The following is a 22705-nucleotide window of genomic DNA, read 5'->3' on the forward strand; positions in this document are numbered from 1 at the left end:
TGTTGTCGTTCTTTTGTGTTGTGTATTTGCGCCACTCAGTATGTTTGTAGACCTCAACTAACACGCCCAGCAACACGTTCTCTTGAAGTTCATCTATTTATTTTTCTTGGGTTGGTGTTGTTAGTTATTTTTTTCCCGTCGTTTACTTTTCATTTTGTTTCAGCGTTTCCATTAACGATTTTCTTTTCAATTGTATTTTTATGTCCGGACTCTGTTGGCAGCATTCTCTTGTTTTTCTTGTCCTTCTTTTTTTTCTTTTTTTAACGTCTCGTGTTTGTCTTCTTCCTGCTGTAACCCTAATGTCTGATATGCACCACTCACCAACGTAGTCACCCCCCATCTGGTGTAGCAAGCCCTGTCCCTAGCAGGGCTGACCTTACCAGTTCACATTAAAGAGCATTCTCTCTCTCTCTCTCTCTCTCTCTCTCTCTCTCTCTCTCTCTCTCTCTCTCTCTCTCTCTCTCTCTCTCTCTTTGCATTTCCAGTGACGGTGGTCACCTCACTGACGGTGGTACAAACACAGCCGGGCACTCCAGCTTCACGGCAAACCACTGCAGGAAGGGAAAGCCGAACTTGTAGACCACGCCGCTTCCAGAGGACTTGATGTTCACTCGCCGAACAGTTAGCTAATGGGATGGGGGGAATGAATTACTTGTCGTCACAGCTGTTCCAATATCGAGCGCTCAGACGGAAGGCCTATGCCTTTTGGCACATTTTATGTTTTCACGGTACCTGGTCACATTTGCCACGGCTTCAGGGCGTATGATGCTTCGGCTGAGGCTGAGACGTCGCCGAATCAGAGAGGCTTTACCATTTCAAAATTGTCTGTGCGGATGTGACGTGAGCCTTACTTGGAACTCGTTCGGATCAGGGACGTCTCCATACCGTGCGCTCCGTAGTGGGTGGATCGAAGAAGCTGCGAAGAGCATGGAAAACCAAGGCGTCACACTAGATACCTCTACATAAATGTTCATCTTTTCATTAAAAAAGCGGCTCAGGTTTAACACTCGTAAACCTTGTTATCACAAGCGAAAGCAAACACTATGCACACAGTTTTTTATGAAATATTACCTTTGTTTGAGATTTCGCAGCCCACGACAGCCTATAAGACACACTATACTATATAAGACACACGCATGAATGGAGCATGCGATTGGCACCCGACTGGTCGTTACGTTGACGTCGTGCGCTTGTCAAAGGAGGCTCACGACGTGCGACTAGCGAGCCATATGCGGTCGTGCCGTCGTTGCGACCATCGTGCGGCCACAGCCAATGAGAGCCTGAAGGTGTCGTCATAATGATGTCACCGTGAAAGTTTCTTTGAAAGCCCCGAGGAGGTGCCAGTGGCAGTTACAAGTATTCTGTTGGGAGCAGCTCTCCGCCGCCGACCCACGCGCTCTCCGCCCACAATAGACACCTGGTATGCACGTGTCGCCCGCGGTACCAACAGCGTGGATGAGCGGAGTCGTCGGTGCCGAACGTCCCCACACCGCTGCACTGAACATATAAAATCAAATGTATAACTATTCATTTTCACTTCAAGTTGATAAATGTTTTCTTTTCCTGCTCGGATTTCTCTTGCACATGTCTAAATCAGCCGGGATGCGCCTAAACAGGTAAGCAGCCATTCAGCGAAAACAGTGGGCGGAGCGACGCCAACGACGCATCGCACGCACGCATCGGACCATGGGTACCAAATTCCCGCGCACGAGTAGTCGTGGCGACGGTCGCAACGACCAGTCGCCTGCCACGGCCTCCGCGATCGGCTGCCGGCGGCGCGCCGCCGGCAGCCGATCGCGGAGGCCGTGCGCCTGCCAATCGCATGCTGTATAGTCATGCGTGTGTCTAACGCGAAGCTGAAGTTTGCGGGGCGACGGCAGCACTGATACTATCGCGAAGCAGCAGCTTTTAAGTGCAATGCACTTCTTAAGCGACCCTGAACCTGCGTCCACCGGCGATGTCCGCGCACGTGGAGATGGGCGCGCGCAGCCTGGCCGCTGACATAGCACATACCCACGTGGGGGATTGGCCAGGAATCGGGCGTGAGAAGGGCTAATGCACCCGCTTAAAGGAGTACTGACACGAAATTTCAAAGCTGAGATCCGCTCTAGCAATCAAGTACAACGACAACACAAATAGGTGTGTGTGCATGGCACATACCCACGTGGGGGATTGGCCAGGAATCGGGCGTGAGAAGGGCTAATGCACCCGCTTAAAGGAGTACTGACACGAAATTTCAAAGCTGAGATCCGCTCTAGCAATCAAGTACAACGATAACACAAATAGGTGTCTGTGAATAAATGCATCTTTCTTTCTTTGTAGTTGTGTGTGTGTGTGTGATCTCTCTTTCGCGAACATTACCGAACCGCGCAAATTCAACTCGTGCATTCGCACTTTCACATTCTTCCCCTCGGGGAAATGCGGGGAATTTTTTTTCCTTTCCCAGAGTGAGAGGGGTTCCCTCCGCGCTTTACTACGTGCTGGGTGGAGTGGCCCGTGCAGCCGGAGGGAGCGTTTTTCGCATTCGTGAGAAGGGGGGACGGTTGCATCAAGCCTGCTCTACATGGTGCGTTTTTCGTCTGCGAATTCGGTGGAACGATTTTCGCGCTTGCGAAGTTCGCAATGCCTGGAAATGTCGTCTATATTGGCCTGAGAACGTCACGATCTTCGTATTTCAGAGGCACATTGTTTGCAGACCGAATTAAGTCTGCTGCGAGCAGCGCTTGTTGTGATATATATATAAAAAAAAATGTTTTATTTTACTTTCTGGGCAAGTTGTTTCAGACTCTTTTGCAATAAATATGAGATTATCTGCGGTTTCATTCAACAATCGCCAATTATTTATACGCACACATAGCAAAGAAGACAAACATAGCAAGTGTTGGAACTTCTTCCTCTTCTGCGCCATAACGGACGACGCTGATCATCATCATCTTCACCAGCACGGACCGAGCGGTTACACGCGCTCGCGCTCCAGGAGACCCAGTTCGATTAAAGCCCTTATTATCATCTGACGTGCGCTCTCCGCCCTCTCTCGACGGCTTGGCAGCCGGAGGACCTCGAGGTCCATTACATGGTGCCGGAAACCCGGGATCTCAAGACAAGGCCAACCTCATCGACGCAGGGAGCCGCGCAAGCCAGTGAACCGACGCGACACCTTGCGACCTTGGCCCCAGAATCCCCGGCCGCCAGCTGACCTCCATGGAACGGCTACTCCGACGTCGCCAGAGCCTCCGCTCACAACTGGACGGCATAATAACCGAAGCAGAAGAGGCACTGCGAGGGCAACGTGGACTTTCAGCGTCCGAGGTGAGCGTTCTGCTTGAACGAATCGAAGCGCTCCACCTGCAGATTAAGAAACAGGACGACCTCATATTTGACGAAACACCAGACAGCCTACTCGAAAGCGAGACGTCGAATGCGGGCAAATATGGGGACAAGGTTATGAACACGGCAGCGGCCCTGCGCTTCAGGTTGGAAGACGCTCTCGCATCCAGACCTACACGACTGCCGAGTTCCCAGACTCCGACCGCCAGCAAGGCTAAGTTGCCTCAGCTTGACCTTCTAAAGTTCGATGGGAACCGGAAGAACTGGCAGCGCTCTTGGATGCAGTTCGTGTCGGCCGTGCATAATAACGACGATCTGAGCACTGCAGACAAATTCAACTATTTGAACACCCTCGTCACTGGAGCTGCCGCATCGGCCATCTCTGGACTCCAGTCGAGCGAGGAGTGCTACAAAGACGCCATCGATATTTTAAGGAAGCGCTTCGGTGACGAAAGGCTCGTCATTCAAGATCACCTCAGAGGCCTTCTGGACTTGAAATCAGTTTCGTCGTCTTCGAACGTGCATCAACTACGACGGCTATACGACGAGGTTCAAGTACACGTACGAAGTTTGAAGGCACTTGGCATTAGTACTGGTAATTACTGCCTAATGCTACGGGAGATCCTCTTCAGAGTACTGCCATGCGACATGGTTCTGAAGTTTCACGAGCGCTTCAGCCCACCGACGCCTTGAACAACGACATTCACCTCAACTCAAGCCATAAGGGGCCGACAGAACCAGACGGTACAGCCCGAACAAGAGCTTCAACAGCTTCTCCAGTTCATCGACCATCAAGTTCAGTGTCGAGAAGCCATGGAGCAACATACAGGAGTAAGGACCTCAGACGTCGCTGTGACCCCAGAAGAGCCGCCTAGAAAGCAGCAACACTGTGACATACATAGCATGTCGGCTCTACACCTTTCAGCGAACAACACTTAGCGGTGCCTGTTCTGCCAGTCCACAAAGCATCGTTCAGAGGTCTGCGACCTCGATGAATGGGACATCACGCGAAAAAAGCAGCTGCTCACGAGGGAAGGTCGATGCTTCCGATGTCTGAAGAAAGGCCACTTGTCCAAGGACTGCCGAGGTCGACTGCGCTGCCGCAAGTGTGCTCGAAAGCATGCAACCACCATGTGCACGGCAGACACCCCGAGCAACAGCAACGTGGCCTCTACTGGACTCATGGTCCTCCTCCAAACTTTGACCGCAACAGTAGCAGGCTCCGCATCCTCGGGACGCCACTGAATTCTTTTCGACGGCGGAAGCCAACGCAGTTTTATCACTGCAGATGTGTCCAAGAGACTAGGATGCGAGTTGTTAGACGAGGAGACCTTGACTGTTGGTGTCTTTGGAGGTCCAAAGGAGACAAAAACCTTCTGTAAAGTACGTCTGTCCATAGATAGCGGAAAGACAGAGGCCCGTACAGATTGAGGTGCTCGAAATCGACACAATATGCAACGAGCACATTCCCGTTCCGGACGACGAAGTCATCACGAAGATGAAAGAAATGCACTTGGACACAAGGGCACTCAGAGCACAGCGATTCGGTGAAATCAAAATATCGATCCTTATTGGTGCGGACCACTACTGGGATCTAGTGACCGGCAATGTAAAACCACTGACCACTACGCTCAAAGCAGTGGAAACGTTGCTAGGCTGGACTGTTCAGGGACCTTTGCCATTAGGAGAAAGCGTTACACACTGTGCCAACGCTATCGTGCTCCGAGCGGGCGTGGAAGACAAGGAGTTGAAGTCTCTGAACCATTACTCGGCCTTTGGAAACATCGGCGTAAAAGGCAAGGACTCACAAAACTCAGACACTGAACTGCTGATGACAAAGTTTGAAAAAGCATTCGAAGCGACGAATGAGCGACAAGAGGTTGTTTCCCCGTGGAAACCAAGCTTCGACCTAGGAAATAGCCTTTCTATTGCGACGATGCGGATCCCCAGCTCAACGGAAAAGCTAGAAAAAGGTGTCAAGCTTGTGAGAAGGTATGACGCAACGACTCGAGATCACCTGAAAAAAGGAACCAAGAAAGAACTGAACATCTCTCGTGATCCAGCACACCCACGCACAGGTCCTCCATGGGGGAGTACGAGACATTCTGACACAAGTGCGCAAGAGGTGCTGGGTACCAGTCGCCGGCTAAAAAAGAGACGACATTGGCGATGCTTCGTCGGCCGAAGTTTTCAGTCAAGCCATAGCAAGAATTACACCCGCTCTGCAAATACCATTCAAATGTAGCGCACCTGCGTCATCTGTCGGCGGTGGAGAGTGTTGGAACTTCTTCCTCTTCTGCGCCATAACGGACGACGCTGATCATCATCATCTTCACCAGCACGGACCGAGCGGTTGCACGCGCTCGCGCTCCAGGAGACCCAGTTCGATTAAAGGGACACTGAAGTGATATGTAAACATTGCGGGATTACTAGCGCAAATTGTAGTCCGGAGTCCCCAGGCCATGTTTCGACCACTCTAGGCGCGTTTACGCGATTTTATTTAGTACAAAAACTAATTCGAAAACGCTGTCCTCCTCTCTTTACGCTCGCCCATTTTCTGTGGCGTTTTCGTGTGACGTCAGAAGGGGATGAGCTGGCAATTGGCTGCGCCACGGCTGCGCTACTGCACGGCTCCCCGGCCGACAGAGTCAGTCGGCCCAGCGTTTCGTCCGCCGGCCGCCGGCGGGTCGTCGCAATCAAGGAGGTTAAAAAAAAATTGCTTGGTCGCAATTCATTCGCTTAGTTGAAACGAAGCCAGGACACGTTTGTGAATGGAAGAATGTGCCTTTCTTTACTTGGTTTGTTTGTACACTGTATCTAGCTCCAAGTCAAGGTCGCTTCACACAAGCGCTGCACATGCGACGCTTCGCTGACTGGTACGCCAGTAGGAAAATATAAGGCCTCTTGAAGGCGGGAGAAGAGTCAGCGAAGTCAATATAGGTACTAAGCAAATAAAATCAACTGATATTTTTACCGTACAGCGTAAAACTAGGGCGCGGGAAACACTTTTTTGCGCTGGGCGAACAAGCACAGCGGTCAGCAGCACGACTACGCATCTGCGAACGCTTTTCCGTCTACGAAATGCAATTGCTAGACGTGAGCTACTGTGGAAACTCGGGCGACGCTTACTGCACGATCGCAGTACAACAAATAGTCACCTAAGCGGCTTGAAATGCCAAAACTAAATAAAAGCGTAAAACGGTTGTACAATATACACCCTATATTAGCAAGGCATTCGCGTCCTGCTCCGTGGCCTAGCTGTCTGGGGCGCTAGGAATTCACCGCAAATGTTTTGCGAGTCACGAGTTCGAATCCCCGCGGGTACGTGCTTTTTTTTTTTTTTGTAAGTTAACTTTTTTGTTTTCCGCCGATGTTTTCTATATTGAGTTCACCTTTTTTGGGGCCGCAACGTTTATGGCTACACGAACTAGTTCACAAAACGCGCGCAGGCTGGCACTGGCGCGCTAGCGAGTTCTCGTTGGCGTGCTGTTGCCATAAGCACCGACTGCTTGCAGGCAGTGGGCACAGGCCAGAATGAACAGACCCTTGGCCTGGTGCGAACACGCTTTTTACGATACAGGCATGAGGGAGGCAAGCTCCAAATATGGGGGAAAAGCGCATGAAATTTGGGCGTCTGCGGGTACGCGGAGGGCGTTCATGCACTGCGTAGGTCTCGGCTAGTGAATGCTACGACTGACTACAAGCCGTCCTGGGAGGCTTATCTCGTGCATTTTACAGCCGACAACATGGCAGAAGCGCGGTACGATGATTACTGAGATATTGAGAATGCCCATCCAACAAAGCCATTGGTTATGTTTTACAGAACGGAAACCGAAACCGAAACTTGTGTGATTGCTAACCTTGGGCATCGTCCAATCACGGCGCCCCTCCTCCCAACGTCACAGCCTTAGTTGGTGCGGCCGCCGCAAACCGCGCATGGTAGTTTTTCTTCTTTCGCGCTTTGTAAAATAATTACCGATTTGTCAACCGGATAAACGATGAAAAGTGTGCTAATTTGAGCCAGTCTACGCAGTGCAAGCAAAAACGGGAGCTTGACAAATTCACTTCAGTGTCCCTTTAAAGCCCTTATTATCATCTGACGTGCGCTCTCCGCCCTCTCTCGACGGCTTGGCAGCCGGAGGACCTCGAGGTGCTCGAGGTCCATTACAGCAAGCAACCCTGGGTTCGCTTGTTGTGCGCGCCTAGCTAGCCTAGCACACCTCGGTTTACCTCGGCCGTTTTATCAGTACTTCTTCCCTGCTGTGATGTGCGCCACTTGCGCGGATACCGATTAGGCATTCGATGAAAACGGCGCGCGACATCGTGTTGTGAACGCGCGTGCGTTTGTTCCGGTACACCCGCGCTTACGCCGCGCGTATACAAGCAACGCCATCTTGCGTTTCTAACGAACGCTATATTTTAAACGCATTATCCTCTCCCAGTCAATTTTACGACTTGTGTGCGGGGGAGCCTTTCGCTCACGCCGAAATGCTCGCCAAAGCAATGCAACAATTGCATGATGGTACTCCCTTCATTTGATCGGGCATGTCTGCATCGCTTCTGGCATGTTTTTCAGAAGTGACCACAGAGAGAGACAGAGAGAGAAGAACTGAGCCCTCACCCGAGGCGTGGCGAACGCGAGAAGGTCTTCGATGTCGCGATCTCCGATTATGTCGTGGAAGACAATGATGTAAGGCTTGAGGTTGGCCTCCTCGATCTTCACAGGCTGCAACTGGAAGAAGCCATCTCGGCCGTGATAGTAGCGGCACCTCAGGTGGCTGTCCATCTTGGGCGTCTGAGAGGGGGCAGTCCGTGCCAATCAATCAATCAATCAATCAATCAATCAATCAATCAATCAATCAATCAATCAATCAATCAATCAATCAATCAATCAATCAATCGATCGATCGATCGATCGATCGATCAATCAATCAATCAATCAATCAATCAATCAATCAATCAATCAATCAATCAATCAATCAATCAATCAATCAATCAATCAATCGATCGATCGATCGATCGATCGATCGATCGATCAATCAATTAATCAATCAATCAATCAATCAATCAATCAATCAATCAATCAATTACTAGCTAAATATTTAAATTAACTGACTAATTTAATATTAGTGAATGAATGCATCCAACAGAAAGTCAGTAAGTCGATCGATCAATCAATCAATAAATCATTCAACCAATCAGTTAACCAATCAAATAATTCTGAGCATCTTTTGCTCACTTGCAGCTTTCGCACGGGTGCCGTCAGAAGTAATTGGAGCACGGGAGCTGTGGTCGAACCGCATAGGAGCGCCGTGTAGCTGCACCGGCGGTAAACTATAGACGAGCAGAACACGCATGCGTGCCTTCCGACGCCGATTGCCGCTCTATACTCTCAACGCGTAGCTTCGAGAGTTGTTCGGAGCATACTCGTATCAGCTATGGCGCTAATACCAGACCCACCTAAAAATATTAGAAAAGAAAAAAAATCACTTCAGATCCCTGTGATTGCGACGCTTCTCAAGCAGCTCGCGTGCGCTGAACGTGTGTGAGCAACGCTGCCAGATACCGCCTCTGCTATCAGCGCCATTGCTGAGATCAGTATGCTGCGAAGAATGCTCGAAGCCGGGTTAAAAGAAGTGGGTAGAGAAGTATAGGTGGACTATCACCGTCGGCAGGCGCGCATGCATGATCTGTCCCTTTCGTTTACCGCCGGTGCAGCTACACGGCGCTCCTATGCGGTTCGGCCACAGCTCCCGTGCTCCAATTACTTCTGACGGCACCCGCACCTGTACGTGCATTTGTCCTGAAAAGGCAGTGGCCCGCACTGGCTACGACACTTCAAGGACCATCCCGATCCCCGTAGAAGTATGCGCCCAACTGCATTCACGCGGCTTGAGGAAATCAGCCGGAAATTTTTGTGGTAACGACGGACCCTGTCGTTAAGTGTGCGTACACATTAGTGATGTCTTCATATTGTGCCCTGCTTACCCTAAGCTGCTCTCCGCGGCAAAGCCGCTTGTAGTTCTGCGCCTCCTGGGCAAAGGTGAGCCTGTCCTCGAACAGCTTGGTCTGGAAGTTCAGCGGCCTCTTGCCCCTCTCCCGCACGGGCACGCCGTACGTCTGCCAGTGCTGTCCTGCACCGGCGCATGCGGAAAAGAAAATAGAGCGAAGAAACATCGAGGATGAGAAGGATAAGGGGCATGTCTAACGAACTACACCCGCAAATGCTAAATTCGCCAGAGACAGAGAGCAGTGACACGTTGCGCCATCTAAGTGCTAACATGTGTTGAACGCATGCGAAGTCAACATTGGTCAGTAATGATATCTTCTCTCAGTCGATGTCGATGCTGTAGATGTACTAATGAACTGCCATCGCTTTTCCCAGTACCGACCAGAAGCCTTCAAAATGGTTCGGAATCCGAAAGTCAGAACAGCAAACATGACCGACCATGGCTTTGTCGTGGAACACAAACTGTGAACGACGTCTGCTCTTAGCTCTGTGGAAGTTTCCTGAGATATCCCATCTGATACACTCTCTTTACTATCCACACTCTTTTCTAGACCCCCTCCCCCCCCCCCCCCCCCACCTCTATCACATTGCCCTCATTTCACTGGGCAGCAAAGCTGTGTAAAAGTGTAGCATGACGTCTTGGAGCCCCTGTCTGACACTAAACCACCTACACCACTAAAAAAAAACCCAGCCAATCAGTCTTCATTACTATTGATGGATTAGAGTCCCGGCGATATGCAAGTTTTACCCGCCGCGGTGGCTCAGTGGCTAAGGCGTTGCGCTGCTGAGCACGAGGTCGCGGGTTCGATTCCCGGCCGCGGGGGCCGCTTTTCTGATGAAGGCGAAAAGCAAAAACGCCCGTGTGTACGAGATTTCGGCGCACGTGAAAGATCCCCAGGTGGTCAAAATTAACCCGGAGCCCTCCACTGCGGCGCGCCTCATCGCCTGCGTTGCGTCGGCGCGTTAAACCCCACAATCATCATCATCATCATATGCAAGTTTTGTTTTCGTTCATTGCAGTGTAGGAAGACATTCTCCACGAACTTACATCACCACCAAGCCTGCCACTTTAGCGCATTTTTTTGTGCAGTATCCGGTCCTTTCAGTTCTTTCTGTGCAGTCAATCAACGTGTTTAATTGCATCAAACGTTCATATGGATCAGGGCATGCTAGCCTAGTCGGGAGTCATTCATTGTTGAACTTGACGGAAACAAGTTGATACTGAGAGACACAAGGACCAGCGCTTCTTATGACTGGTCTTACTGTTTCGTAGACTAAGCACTTTTACACTTAAAGCGTCCTAACCCTTTGACAGTCGCAGCAATAATATTACGGCGTTAACCGCGGAGGAGAAACATTTTTTGGGCAACAAGGGTGAGGTAATGGGATAGTGAGGGTTTAAGTTTCCCGCTCTTCGTGCCTTATGGATTGCTAGAAAGGTGCCGCCACCTTTTGGGAGCGTGGAAAAGCGGGAACCTGATTTTTTGTGTGGCGTTGCTCTCTCGTTTCCGCTAGTACTCTAGTTTCCGCGTGCCAGGTGGTCACGTGACCCGCGCGCATGCGTCGCGTCGTCTGCTCCTCGTACAGTGGCTAGACTCATCGTCTGCTCAATCGGAGATTTTATCTTGCGGTAGCTTTTATTTGCCTCTCCAGAACAGTTCCAAGCAGTTCCTGGACTGCCCAGGAACTGTTCCCGCGGTGGAAACTTTATGACCGAAAGAAAATGCGGAACTGCTCTGGTGCATTTCTGGACAGTCCAAAATAACAAATCGAAGACGGCTTACACCTTGGATGGTGCGCTACTCAATCTGGTCTTAGCGCGCTTCTTGTTAGCGCGCACAGGTATGTCGCTGTGCTGTGAATGGATTTGAAGATGATTTGTCTCGTCTACTTTACTGCCATGAATTCGCATGCTACGAACCCACCCACGTTTGTTGTGTAGTAAATTTCATTGTAATCTTCAATTTTCAGTTATTTTTGAAAGGCTGAAAGTGAAAAAAGATTTGAACGCGCGGGCCACACTTTAAAAGAAAGAAAAATGACCATCAAAGGGTTAAAGAAAACCAGGGACCAGCGACAGAACAAAGCTGGCAGTAGGCAGAGCGGTCAACGGCCCATGTTATTATTCATGTGCATGGCTTTTCGAACGGATGAAATAATGTAACAGGTAACCATGCAGTAAAGGGGCTTTTCCTTTCCGCGAAAAAAAGGAAGTGTTTTTGAACGGTAGAAGAGTAGAGATAAAGGGATCATACTTCGAGTCTAATAGAACGACCCGGTTCACATTTGGGATCGAAATGTAACGCACGGGGGTGCATGACCCGCTTCGACAAAAGGGTCATTTTATTCGTCCATCTTAATCAAACCTTTAGGGAAATAGCGGCTCCATTTTACAAAGAAGATCGTTTAAGTCACCCGTCCACTGCAATGTTAGAAAAGAAATGTCGCTACACCACTTGTGTAGATAAATTGTGTGCTTGAGATAGAATTTTGATATGTTTTTCGCGCATCTGTAGGGTATATGTGTTAACGAATAAAGCAGTTGTTAGATGCTCTCAGTACTGTGCCTCTCAGCCCCAGTCCCATCCACACACACAACACTTCCACATCGACAAATGAAAAAGGTCAACATAATAATGTATTTCAGGAAGTAGATTGAAGGAACAAGAGCGCGGTCTGGTAAAACAAAGGAATGAGATTAAGATATTTTGGCAATTCAGATGCCAGCTTATGTCATTTTAAAACGCAGGGAACATCAATAAAAACTCAACCGTACACTTCAGCAGCCGCCCGTGTCGCAGTCGTAACTTCATCGACAGGCAACAGCAGCGTGCCGCAATTGCGTGTATTCTTGATTACCCTCCGCTTTAGGACAGGTCAAGATCTTGTGAATTTTGCGAAAGTGCAGCACCGTTGTACTCGTTGTAGGCATTTTTTTACGATTTTAGTGCAATGAGGTTGAATCGTAGTGGGATTCAAAAACTGCAGACTTATACGTGTTAAGTTAGCTCTGTGTTTATTTATATTAGGTTTCTAGGTTTGAAGTTGGAATGTAGCGGAATATTTTATAGTGAATGAAATTTGATGACTTTCACTGATGACTCAGATAGCTCGTTCAGAATTGCAACCCTAAAACCGCATTTATTATTTCGTAGCACAACCTATAGGAAGTGCTTCATCGAGATATCGCCATCTTTGCCCGTTTTTGACGCTGAACGTTCACTAGTTAAGTTGTGCCGCCTGCTGTCCCCAGCAGCTACAGAAACAACATGTGGTACATATGGGACAAGCAGAGAGCACAACGTGCCCCTGAGGCACACGCGGATGCCACTCGCTCTAAAACGAACAGCAATTCATCACAGCTCAGCAAACAATAAACAGCACGTTGAGAGGAAACAGGCAACAAAACCACGCTGATGACAAGAGGAGCTCACCGGCTTTTCCCATAGAGTCCAGCACGTCGTCATGCTGCGGCCAGGAGGAATTGAAAGAGAGAGATAGCACGTCAGAAAGTCCCAGCTGTAGCACACAAGACTCCGCAATACTAACAAGAAGGCTGGCAGTCGTTAGCATCTGCCACATGTGTTACGTGAAAGGCCAAAAACGCCACCTGCGCCATCACGCTCAAAAATCTGATGTGTGGTGTTAAGAACACCATAGAATCGTTAGGAAGCAAAAACGATTTCCCTGCGGCATAGAATGCTATCTGCTGCTTTGGAAAAAGTTGAGACTGTCGCTGTTTGTGTACAATAAACACACTCGCCTTTTTGATGACAGAATCGAGGTAGGACGACAGTTCCTCCTTCGCGATGGAAGGTGACTGCTCTTGGCTCGTCTCGGCTATGGCACGCTCTATCCACTCCACCGCTCTGTCGTAGAATCCGTTGTGCAGTGCCACCTGGCCCATGAAGTAGCAGTCTCTGGCTGTGTGAATAAAACCAATTTGGCTGTGGTACTGCGCGCTATAACGGCAACTATCAGAAGTCTACATTTTGTTGCGTAAAGCGGCCAGTTCACACAGCTAAAGACATGAATTTGTCGTCATGTTGTCTGGTCTATAAGTAGGTAGAACTCGATTTTCATGATCTTATATCTTTGGCACTACGCAAACATGGAAGCATAGAGTGTTCTTTAACACGGCATCACATGGGATTACAAATAAAATCATTAGACGCAAAATAGCGGTGACACACCTCTCCTTAGGAAACCCCTCGACCCAAGCTCGCAATTTCAGGCAAAGAGAATCGAACCCTTTGTTCCTGCTGGGTGTGCGTGAACATTAGTACATTTCCCGAGCTTATGCTTCGCAACAGTTTTGCCATGCGGCATATGAAAAAAAGATAAGACATTAGGCAGTAGAGAGGGAAGGGGTACAAAAGCACAGGTAGTCAGGAAATTGATGACACTGTACAAGTCTAAAGGTAGTCATGGGCTCCGGTCTCGTGTAAAACGTTCAGCAGCGACCTGCAGTAGCGGTCTTCGTGCACCCACCGGTAGAAGTCCCACCGAAGACCAACTACTCTTAGCGCACCGTCCCGAGCTGATCTGGTTCCTGTACACGTCCACAAGAGATGATTGACACCCGCTTCAGCAACAGTGCCCCCGTCTGAATCACTGACGAATGTATCACCAAGAACGGTACAAACAGCTTATTTTGTAGTGCGAAAGCCGACGTTTACTGACGTTGCGACGGTTCTTTTAAACTGTTCTTTTACTGATACCCTATTCGTTTCTTCGAGTGAACTAGCTCCCTCACCGTTAAGAGGAACGCGACCGTGCACCGTCCGGTTCTTCTGGGGTCCGCTGGTGACGGTGCTGGGTGTGAGGTGACCGGAGATGAGGTCGTCCATGTCTAGCAGGTACGTGTCCTGGAGACGAACCAGCGAAGACGCGATCCCGTTGAAATCCTCGTCCCAAGGCAGCAGCCGGTTAGTCCGCATCGCGGTGATGTTGTGCAGAGGGTCTGCGGGAAAAAAAAAGGATTTGAAAATCCCGCTCATATCGCGTCCGTGAAGTCAACTAGTGGATAAAATGGCATCCTCATCAAATTGGTCTCATTAACGCGATTGAATGGGTACAAAACAAAGCTGCTCGATTTATTCTGATTTTATTCTCCGCCCTGAAGGATCAATTGAATCTTCATCCTATCACTCTGTGCCGGCAATTTTCAAGGTTATCTTTTTTTTTTTTTACATACGCCTTGCCGTAATCCATCGGTCTTCGCTGCAAATTTATCTTTTCAGCACCATATACATTAGCACGCATCGACCATGCGTACAAAGTTCAGTCTAACTTCACCCGAACGAAAAAATACAAATACTCTCCTCTTGTGCGAGGAGTAAATGAATGGAAATATTTGCCTTCAAACATTTATTTATTTATTTATTTATTTATTTATTTATTTATTTATTTATTTATTTATTTATTTATTTATTTATTCGAAGTACCTTACAGGCCCAGCAGGGCATTGGGTAAAGGGGGACTAGCAGAGCAAATAATCACAAAATAACAACAAAATTCATACAATAACATACATATGTTATAAAACATCAACAAGTCAGTGCAAAACAAAAGAAAATCATTACAACAGGCATATCAGGAAAATTAATACAAGCATTAATAACGTCAAGTGAAACACCTTGTGGTAGCCTTAACTGCAAAAAAAGAAGAAAAAAACATCATAGTGCTCACAGAAAGGGACGCCAACGTTCCTGTTTGGTGATTTCACACGAAAAAATGCTTGCGCAGGTGATGGCGGAATGTTTCTGCGTTAGTCAGCGATGCGATATTATCAGGGACATTGTTCCACGACCGGGATAACACGTGGGAGAGCAGATTAATTGAATTAGTTAGTGGCGCCGTAGATTCTGGTGAAGCTGCGTTGATTGAATACTCTGCGTGATGTGGAAAGAGGGCTTACACAGGGTAATGGGGAGGGTCTGGTGCGATAAATGTATTGGTAAAAAATGCATAGAAGCGGGATTGGCCGTCGGATATCCAATAGTTCCAGTGAAAAATAGTGTTTTATTTTTGTTATGCTTCAACTGAAGTCATATGATTTAGATATAAACCGCGGTGCCCGATTTTGTACGGCTTCCAGTTTGTCAATTAAATGATGCTGATAGGGGGACCAAACTCAGGACGTCAACTCTAGCTGTGGTAATACAAGCGTTTTATAGGCTAGTTGGTGAATGTTAGACGGAGAAGCTTGCAAATTTCGACATAAGTATCCTAACGACCGTGAGGCTTTAGCACATATGGCGTTAATGTGGGTGGACCATGAAAGATTTGCTGTGAGGAGCACGCCTAGGTATTTATATGTTAGTGCCTTGGAAACTAAATGTTTGTTTAAGAAATACAAAAAAATAGGGTTAGTGCGTTTTCGGCTAAAGGATATTATTTGGCATTTAGTTAAGTTTAAAGGCATCTGCCATATGGTGCACCAATCGCAGATAAGGTTTCGGTCTTTTTTGAGCGTTACGTGGTCAGGGGGGTCCTTTATTTTCCGGTAAATTATGCAGTCGTCAGCAAAAAGGCGCATGCAAGATGTGACGCGTGAATGTAAGTCATTAATAAATATTAAAAAAGTAAGGGACCGATAACGCTGCCTTGAGGCACACCCAAAGTAACTGGGGATAGCGGCGAGGTGTACTTATTCACTTCCGTGAACTGTTCACGCGAGAAAAGGAAGTTACGAAACCAAGGTAATGTTAAAGAATCTAGTCGAAGAGCGGACCCTTCAGAGATTAAACGGCAATGGGCTACACGGTCAAAAGCTTTAGAAAAATCAAGAAAAATACAGTCAGTTTGCAAGTCACTGCCCATGTTATTGGGCAAGTCAGTGGTAAATTCAAATAACTGCGTATCACAAGAAAAACCTTTTCTAAAGCCGTGCTGGTTATCAAAGAAAAAGTCATTCGTTTCGAGGAGAGACTAAATGTTAGGAGCGATAATATGTTCAAGCAATTTGCAACAAATGCACGTTAATGAAATAGGGCGGTAGTTGTCGGGCGAATTTTTATTTCCAGATTTATATATTGGCACAATTTCTGCTATTTTCCAGTCGTTCGGCAACTGTGCGGATAAGGACGGCAAGAAGGTGTTGTACGAAATCTTACTTGAAATAGACTTTGTATTTTTTAGCATTTTCAAATTCATGCTATCAACTCCTGCGGAGGTAGATAGTTTAAGATTATTTGTGACATTCTATTCCGTCGGCAGTTATGACAATCGGTTGCATGTATGGACAGTCTTGGTCATCAAAACAAGGAACGTTGGAATAATCTTCCCTAGTGCATACTGATGAAAAAAGTGTGTTAAATACGATGGCTCACCCTTTAAAACAGCCGTCCTTGTCTTTCTAACGACTCAAAAATTTCCTAATTTGCTTCGCATGGTATTTTATTTTTTCTTCTTTTTTATGGCTGTATCAATGATTGTTCTTGTCTGTTCTTTAGCGCTTGATATTGGTCACTATGAAATCTTGTATTAAATTACAATGTCTACTGCTGTACGTTGCAATGGCCGGCGTGATTACTGTGTAGTTATTGCATTTTCATTGCATTCTGTTCTTTTGATGTCAGTGAAATCGCATTTTAGGTGTGTTTCACCTTTGTTCCCCCATATGTAATGCCCGCAAAGGGCTTTACGGTACTTACAAAAAAAAAAAAAATAAATAAATAAATAAATAAATAGGCTAGGACTAATCTAAATCCATCTCTTCCCAAAGAGTCATCCCAATCCATGTCTCAGTCAATCTCTTCGCTACCGGCGTCCACATTTGTGGACGTATACGTTTGGGCGTTGTAGAGCGACAAAATCGATTTAGTAGAATCGAAATTTGGCGCCCTTCAAAGACCGCTTCATAGTTTGTACAATGACAGAAAGAGGGCGTCAGGAGTCTGCTAGAAGTTGAGTTCCTAGGGGAGCTATATACAGGAACTCTAGCTAGAAGCGCTGTGACCATGGAGGAAAGAAAAGGTTGCGGTGACGAACCGATGAAATGGCGGCGCCTAGCTCGAGCGGCAGGCAGTGACCGACTGGGTAGGTTTTCGGCTATTATTCGGTATTTTGTTAACATTACATGATATGTTTGCTCACATATTGCATATAGGGTCCACGGAAGCATAATAAAACATTATTATTACGGTGTTCACAACTGCTGATTTGCGACAAGCGTGTTTACGATTGGCCACGCTTGTGGACATCAGTTGTAAACGTGGGTATTGCTTTCTGGGTATTTGCTCAACAGCCAGATTCCTGACCGACAAAGAGTTCGCTGTCATGCTGGAAGCTAGTGATGCGGGTCTTTCGGAATCAGAAGATGGCGAAGAACGGGCAGCGTCACCACTTACAAGTGATGTAGAGTCTTCAGGCGAGACTGCAGATGAACCTGAACCGGGTATTGCCCCATATGTGGACGCCCTTTTGACATTGCTCACAACCAATGTACACAAGTGTGGCTACTAACATTACTTTAAATAACGAGAATTTTTTTCTTTGTTTTTTTTTTGTTATAGACTATGATTGAAGTGTTCAATAAAGTTTGGAAAGAAAATTAAGTTTTTCCTCGTTCCTTCTTATGCCAGTAGTGAAGAGGTTTTAATGCTGCTGACGGAAGCGATAGCGTGGAAGGGAAGGGAAGGGAAGGGAAGAGAGAGTGCACAGAATTACAGAATCGCGGCACTGTATGCATTCCATAGCCTACAAAAAAGTGTAACCCATGTTGTTTGGAGAGGCAGCGCAGTAGCGAAGATGAGGAACACTGTGTATGCCGGTGTGGATTACTCGACTGCAAAATTGTCTGCACCGACTACGTCATAGCATTCCAGGCACGTGATATCCTACTTCCATTAAGGTGAAAGACTAACACCAATAAATCGTGCCGATACTGTGAGCTCTACAATAATTCGTCGGGAAATTACCGTAACAGTAGTATGTTTGTATATATTGGCGCAAGAGTATCTACGACCAAAAAGCGCCAAGACTAGGCTAGGTTAGGCTAGGCGTATGGTACTTCGTGGTACAGGATCGTTCCTCACCGGAGGCGTGGAGTTCGTGTATCTGGGACTCGATGGATCCCAGGTCGACGATCATTCTTTTGGTCAGGTGGAAGGCGTGTACCGGGTGCTTCAGATAGTCGCTCACTTCGGAAGGATTCCGCAAGTCGTGGTACGGCTGCCTTGACTCTACAAAACTGAAACGCAAGACATTTAACGCAGCACGCAGCGATTAAATGTGCAGAAATTAGCACCGTTGTAATTACGCCGAGCAACCTTCAACAAAAAGCATTTTACAACAAAAAAAGCAACTTATAACTTATTATTCGTTTGCTTCCGGTTGCAGCCGTTGCTAGAAGCGGACATTAGTATTCAACGGTATTCAATTCAATTAGTATTTGTGCCTGTGCCCTGCACAGGCACAAAGCCGCGTGGGCTCATCAATCTTGTAAAATACAGCGGACGCTCATATAGCGAAATCGAGATAATCTAATTCTCGCTTTATTCTAAGTTTTTATGAGTATAATCACTGGCGTTCGGAGAGAAGGTCATTCCTTATTTTAACGAAATTACCTATCCGGGGACTTCGGTTGATGAGGGTTTATTGTGTTTGCGTTACATGGTACCGGTTCGCAATTAGCCGTATTCTTAACCACACATGAGTTAAGTAAAACAGGAGCGGAGCGGCAGAGACAGTAATGCTGCGCGATGCACTCACTTGACGATATTAGCCTGTAGTGTCTTGAGTCGCTCCGCGTACGCCAAGAGCATCAGCCTGACGTCCTGCTCTTGTTTTACCAGGCTTAGGAGGTTGTGCACGGACGAGTAGAAGTCTCGTTGAAGTTGTCCGTTGTAGCATGGTGGAAGAAGCGCTATACAAGCGATAGCCAGCAGAGCGTACACCTTAAGGCCCCTCCTGTGGAAAAAAAGAAGAAATATGCAAGTAGCAGACTGGACCGGGCCTTGAGGGGACCCCAGCAGCCAAGGGTGATAGGGTCAAAGGTGACGCTAAATGGTCACACAAGAAAATATCAGTTTTCGCAGTGTTTACCACTGTAAAGTGTTGCCATTTCTCGCGCACCGCGGTCAAACAGTTGAGTATACTGTTATAGTCTGACGCCTTGTAGGCTAACGCTAGGCTAACAGTCCACCATTGTGTTAGACGCCGCCTGGTCACCCTGGTACTCGAGGTCTCTTCGGGGTCGTCGTCACGTGCCTGTTGCGTCCGCAAGAGGCACGTGCCTGTTGCGTCTGCAAGGCTCAGCTTGCATGAATTAAATGCCTATCGACGACACTCAACACCCTCATCACAGAGGCGCCGATAGCATTGGGACTTGTTCCTGAGGCCTGTTCCTGTTCCAAATTTTCCTCCAGCCTATTTCACGGTGCGTCGACGAAAGTGACGAAAGCTCACGGATGGTTATGCTGATTGTTGCGACTCATGTAGAGCCGATAACTGCCTGATATGAACGCTGGTTACAGCGCGGAAGTGCCGCTTGACCTCATACTTGCGGCGAGACCCGCATCGATTCAGTTCAGGCAAATAAATGTTTGTGTGCGCGCTGGCGTTACCGATCACCCTCATCGTCTAGCCCCGATCTTCAAGCCTGCTAGGTCTTCGTGTTTGAGGTCCTATATTGCTCCTAGAGCCGTGTTCAGGTCTGGTCGGCTGCAGGTTATCGGTTCGTCTTGCGTGATCGACCTTACGAAGGCGTTTGGTCAAACTCCGATTCTTTCCGTCGAGGATGTGGTGCCGGGCTCCGAGCGAAAATTTGTGCGACCGTACTTCCCTGCGTGCCATTGTTGTCTGCATCTACATGGAATGCAGGCGATGATCACGGATCTCGAAGTACACACCTGCGGCGTAACACCGTGGTTAGCGTTTTTACTCTCGGAATGCGATTACAATACGCTCCTTACGCGCCACACAGACGGGTGATCTGTCCTCCTCAGCAACGTCTGGAGTGTAAAGAGAAGCGCTGTACGATCCGTTCCTCTTGAAAGGGTTTGCAACACGCAGAAATCTAAAGTAATCTCACAGTTGCTATGCCGATTCTACGCCGCGGCGGGAGAGAGAGAGAGAGAGAGAGAGAGAGAGAGAGAGAGAGAGAGAGAGAGAGAGAGAGAGAGAGAGAGAGAGAGAGAGAGAGAGAGAGAGAGAGAGAGAGAGAGAGAGAGAGAGAGAGAGAGAGAGAGAGAGAGAGAGAGAGAGAGAGAGAGAGAGAGAGAGAGAGAGAGGGGATTAGATAGCCCTAGTCCGGGCCGTCGTTCCAGTCTCTTCCGTAGAAGCCGGCCGGTCGCGTCTATACTTCACGTCCACGCAATGATCCGGGGTACACATTCACCACACTGGCACCCAAACGGGCAGGGGTGGTCAGGTTGGGGGTGATGGTCACCCCACCCCCTTATTTACTAGGGAGTACCAGTCCTGAACGCCCGCACGTGAATTCCCTGAGCATTAGATACTTATACTGCCTTGACATGTGCGTAGGCTTGGCATTTTTGTTTGATTACAGGAAACCTACGCTATAACGGCATCCCTTTATTTGAAGTGTTTCATTGTCCCCGACGCAGTTGCGCAGAAAAGGTCCCCATTTTTAGCGAGCTATTCCTTATAACGAAGCCAGTTTTCTGTCCAGACGACTTGTTATACCAAAGGTGTGCTGTTCCTTTGCTTTGGTTGAAGCTGTTCCATGAGTTCGGGCGCTACATATTAGGATATGCCATTCAGACATTCTTGCTTCATTTTTCGCCCCGGATTGGGTTTGCCATGTCGCGAATCAGGGTTCTCAAGGATCCTTTATCAATGATGTTTCCACCTCGCCTACAATGTTTTTCGCACGAATTGTGCGAGAATTAAATTTGGAAATACATAATTTTTAGGAACAATGTACGTCAAAATTTTCGGTGCTCTACGCGCCGAAGATACGCCTCGCCTATGAGGCGTGCCGTAGTGGAGGGCTCCGGATTAATCTAGACGTCCTTTCCTCCTTTCGCTGCTGCAAACAAGGAGGGAAGGCTTCTCGACGCAGGACGCAGTGTACCCCGTATTGCAGCCAGATTTGATTGACTATCCTCGAGGTTTAACTAGCCGATGCTACACAGGCGATGAGGCGCGCCGTAATGGAGGGCTCCGGATTAATTTTGGCCACCTGGAGATCTTTAACCTGCGCCGAAATCTTGCAAACACGGCGTTCTTGCTTTTCGTCTCCATCACAAAATCGGCTGCCACGGCCGCGAATGTAATGAAGCCGGAGCAATGCAGTTTCACGTCATGGTGGGCGCCGGTTAGAGCCGAATGAAAACAAGTATCACGCTGTTGTGCGTGTTGTGCAACGTTCACGGTAACCATCCAAAACGCGCGGTCAGGCACGCAGGGCGTGTTCAAAGCCGCCGCTATGTGAGCATGCATTTTTTGCAGTAACGGACAGTTACAACTTGTTTAAAGTGTCCAGTAGTATGTCAAATTTGTGCACTATTAGAACTCTGCGCGAACTCCAAGGCAGCTCGAAACACGAGCACCTACCAGAACCGTCTCAATTTGCGACGTACGTATGTGGGCAGTACTGGTGCTGCGATCTGGAGCCGAGCGGTGGAAGCGTTGTCGTTGTTGTTTCTGGCGCGTCCGCCAGAGCACACCACATGTTTCCGTGCTATTCTGAAGGGGTTATACTATTACCGTGCCGTTATGGACGAGAGCTTCGCCGCTGCGACATTCCGCAATAAAACACAATAAAAACAACGTAGTCTACTCTCGCTACCAGACGACTGCTCGGTCGTGATCTCTGCGCCCTCAAGCGTACTTTTTTTTCTTCTTTTTTGTCTCTCGCGTGATGGCGGCTTTGTTGTAGCAGCGGCCGGTTAACCAACGGACCGCCAGCGATGCGACATGGTGAGTGTGGTGAATACATACGACCAGTCTGTTACGGTTCAATGCTTTTAATACCTCTACGCTTCCTTCTTTGCTGTCCCGCCCCGAGACTGTTGTCGCGAGGTTTCACACTCGATCCGCGAGGACAAATTAAACGAACGATCCTTGGACTAATACGAGGAAGCGTCTACAGACTATGCACAATCGAAGAGCCCCAATGATATTCCATGTCCTGCTTCTTCCGCGCAGTGCATCACATTCGTTGTGGTGTTGCAATGCATTCAGAGGCTGTTAAATATTACTGTTTATGCCTCTGCCAAATATAAACACGTGACAAATTTGTTGTCAAGGTGCGTGCGTATGACCAGCGTACCAAGCAGGTCCAATAATCACACCAGCAAACGAAGAAAACCAATTATTTATTTATGCATCAAAACATAGAAGCTGCGAATTGTTCAGGAATTTTTGCAGTATTAAATAGCGGCAACCCTGTTGCAT

The 22705-nt window shown here is 48.0% G+C and overlaps 1 protein-coding gene across 1 annotated transcript in view; it reads right to left on the reverse strand.

Moving 5' to 3' along the window:
* The window catches only part of LOC144159064 (prolyl 4-hydroxylase subunit alpha-1-like), a 58175-nt gene that overhangs the window by 15207 nt on the left and 20263 nt on the right, over window positions 1-22705 (reverse strand). Inside the window, exons 3-10 of the mRNA XM_077690324.1 lie at window positions 19055-19252; window positions 18379-18533; window positions 14094-14300; window positions 13101-13261; window positions 12772-12805; window positions 9316-9461; window positions 7949-8122; window positions 852-916 (exon numbers count right to left, since the gene is read on the reverse strand). Coding sequence (XP_077546450.1) covers window positions 852-916; window positions 7949-8122; window positions 9316-9461; window positions 12772-12805; window positions 13101-13261; window positions 14094-14300; window positions 18379-18533; window positions 19055-19252 — 1140 coding nt within the window. The remainder of the gene's footprint in view (window positions 1-851; window positions 917-7948; window positions 8123-9315; window positions 9462-12771; window positions 12806-13100; window positions 13262-14093; window positions 14301-18378; window positions 18534-19054; window positions 19253-22705) is intronic.

This window comes from Haemaphysalis longicornis, unplaced genomic scaffold, assembly GCF_048455015.1.
Source record: "Haemaphysalis longicornis isolate Haplotype H1 unplaced genomic scaffold, Haemaphysalis longicornis Haplotype H1 scaffold_10, whole genome shotgun sequence".
NCBI lineage: Eukaryota > Metazoa > Arthropoda > Arachnida > Ixodida > Ixodidae > Haemaphysalis > Haemaphysalis longicornis.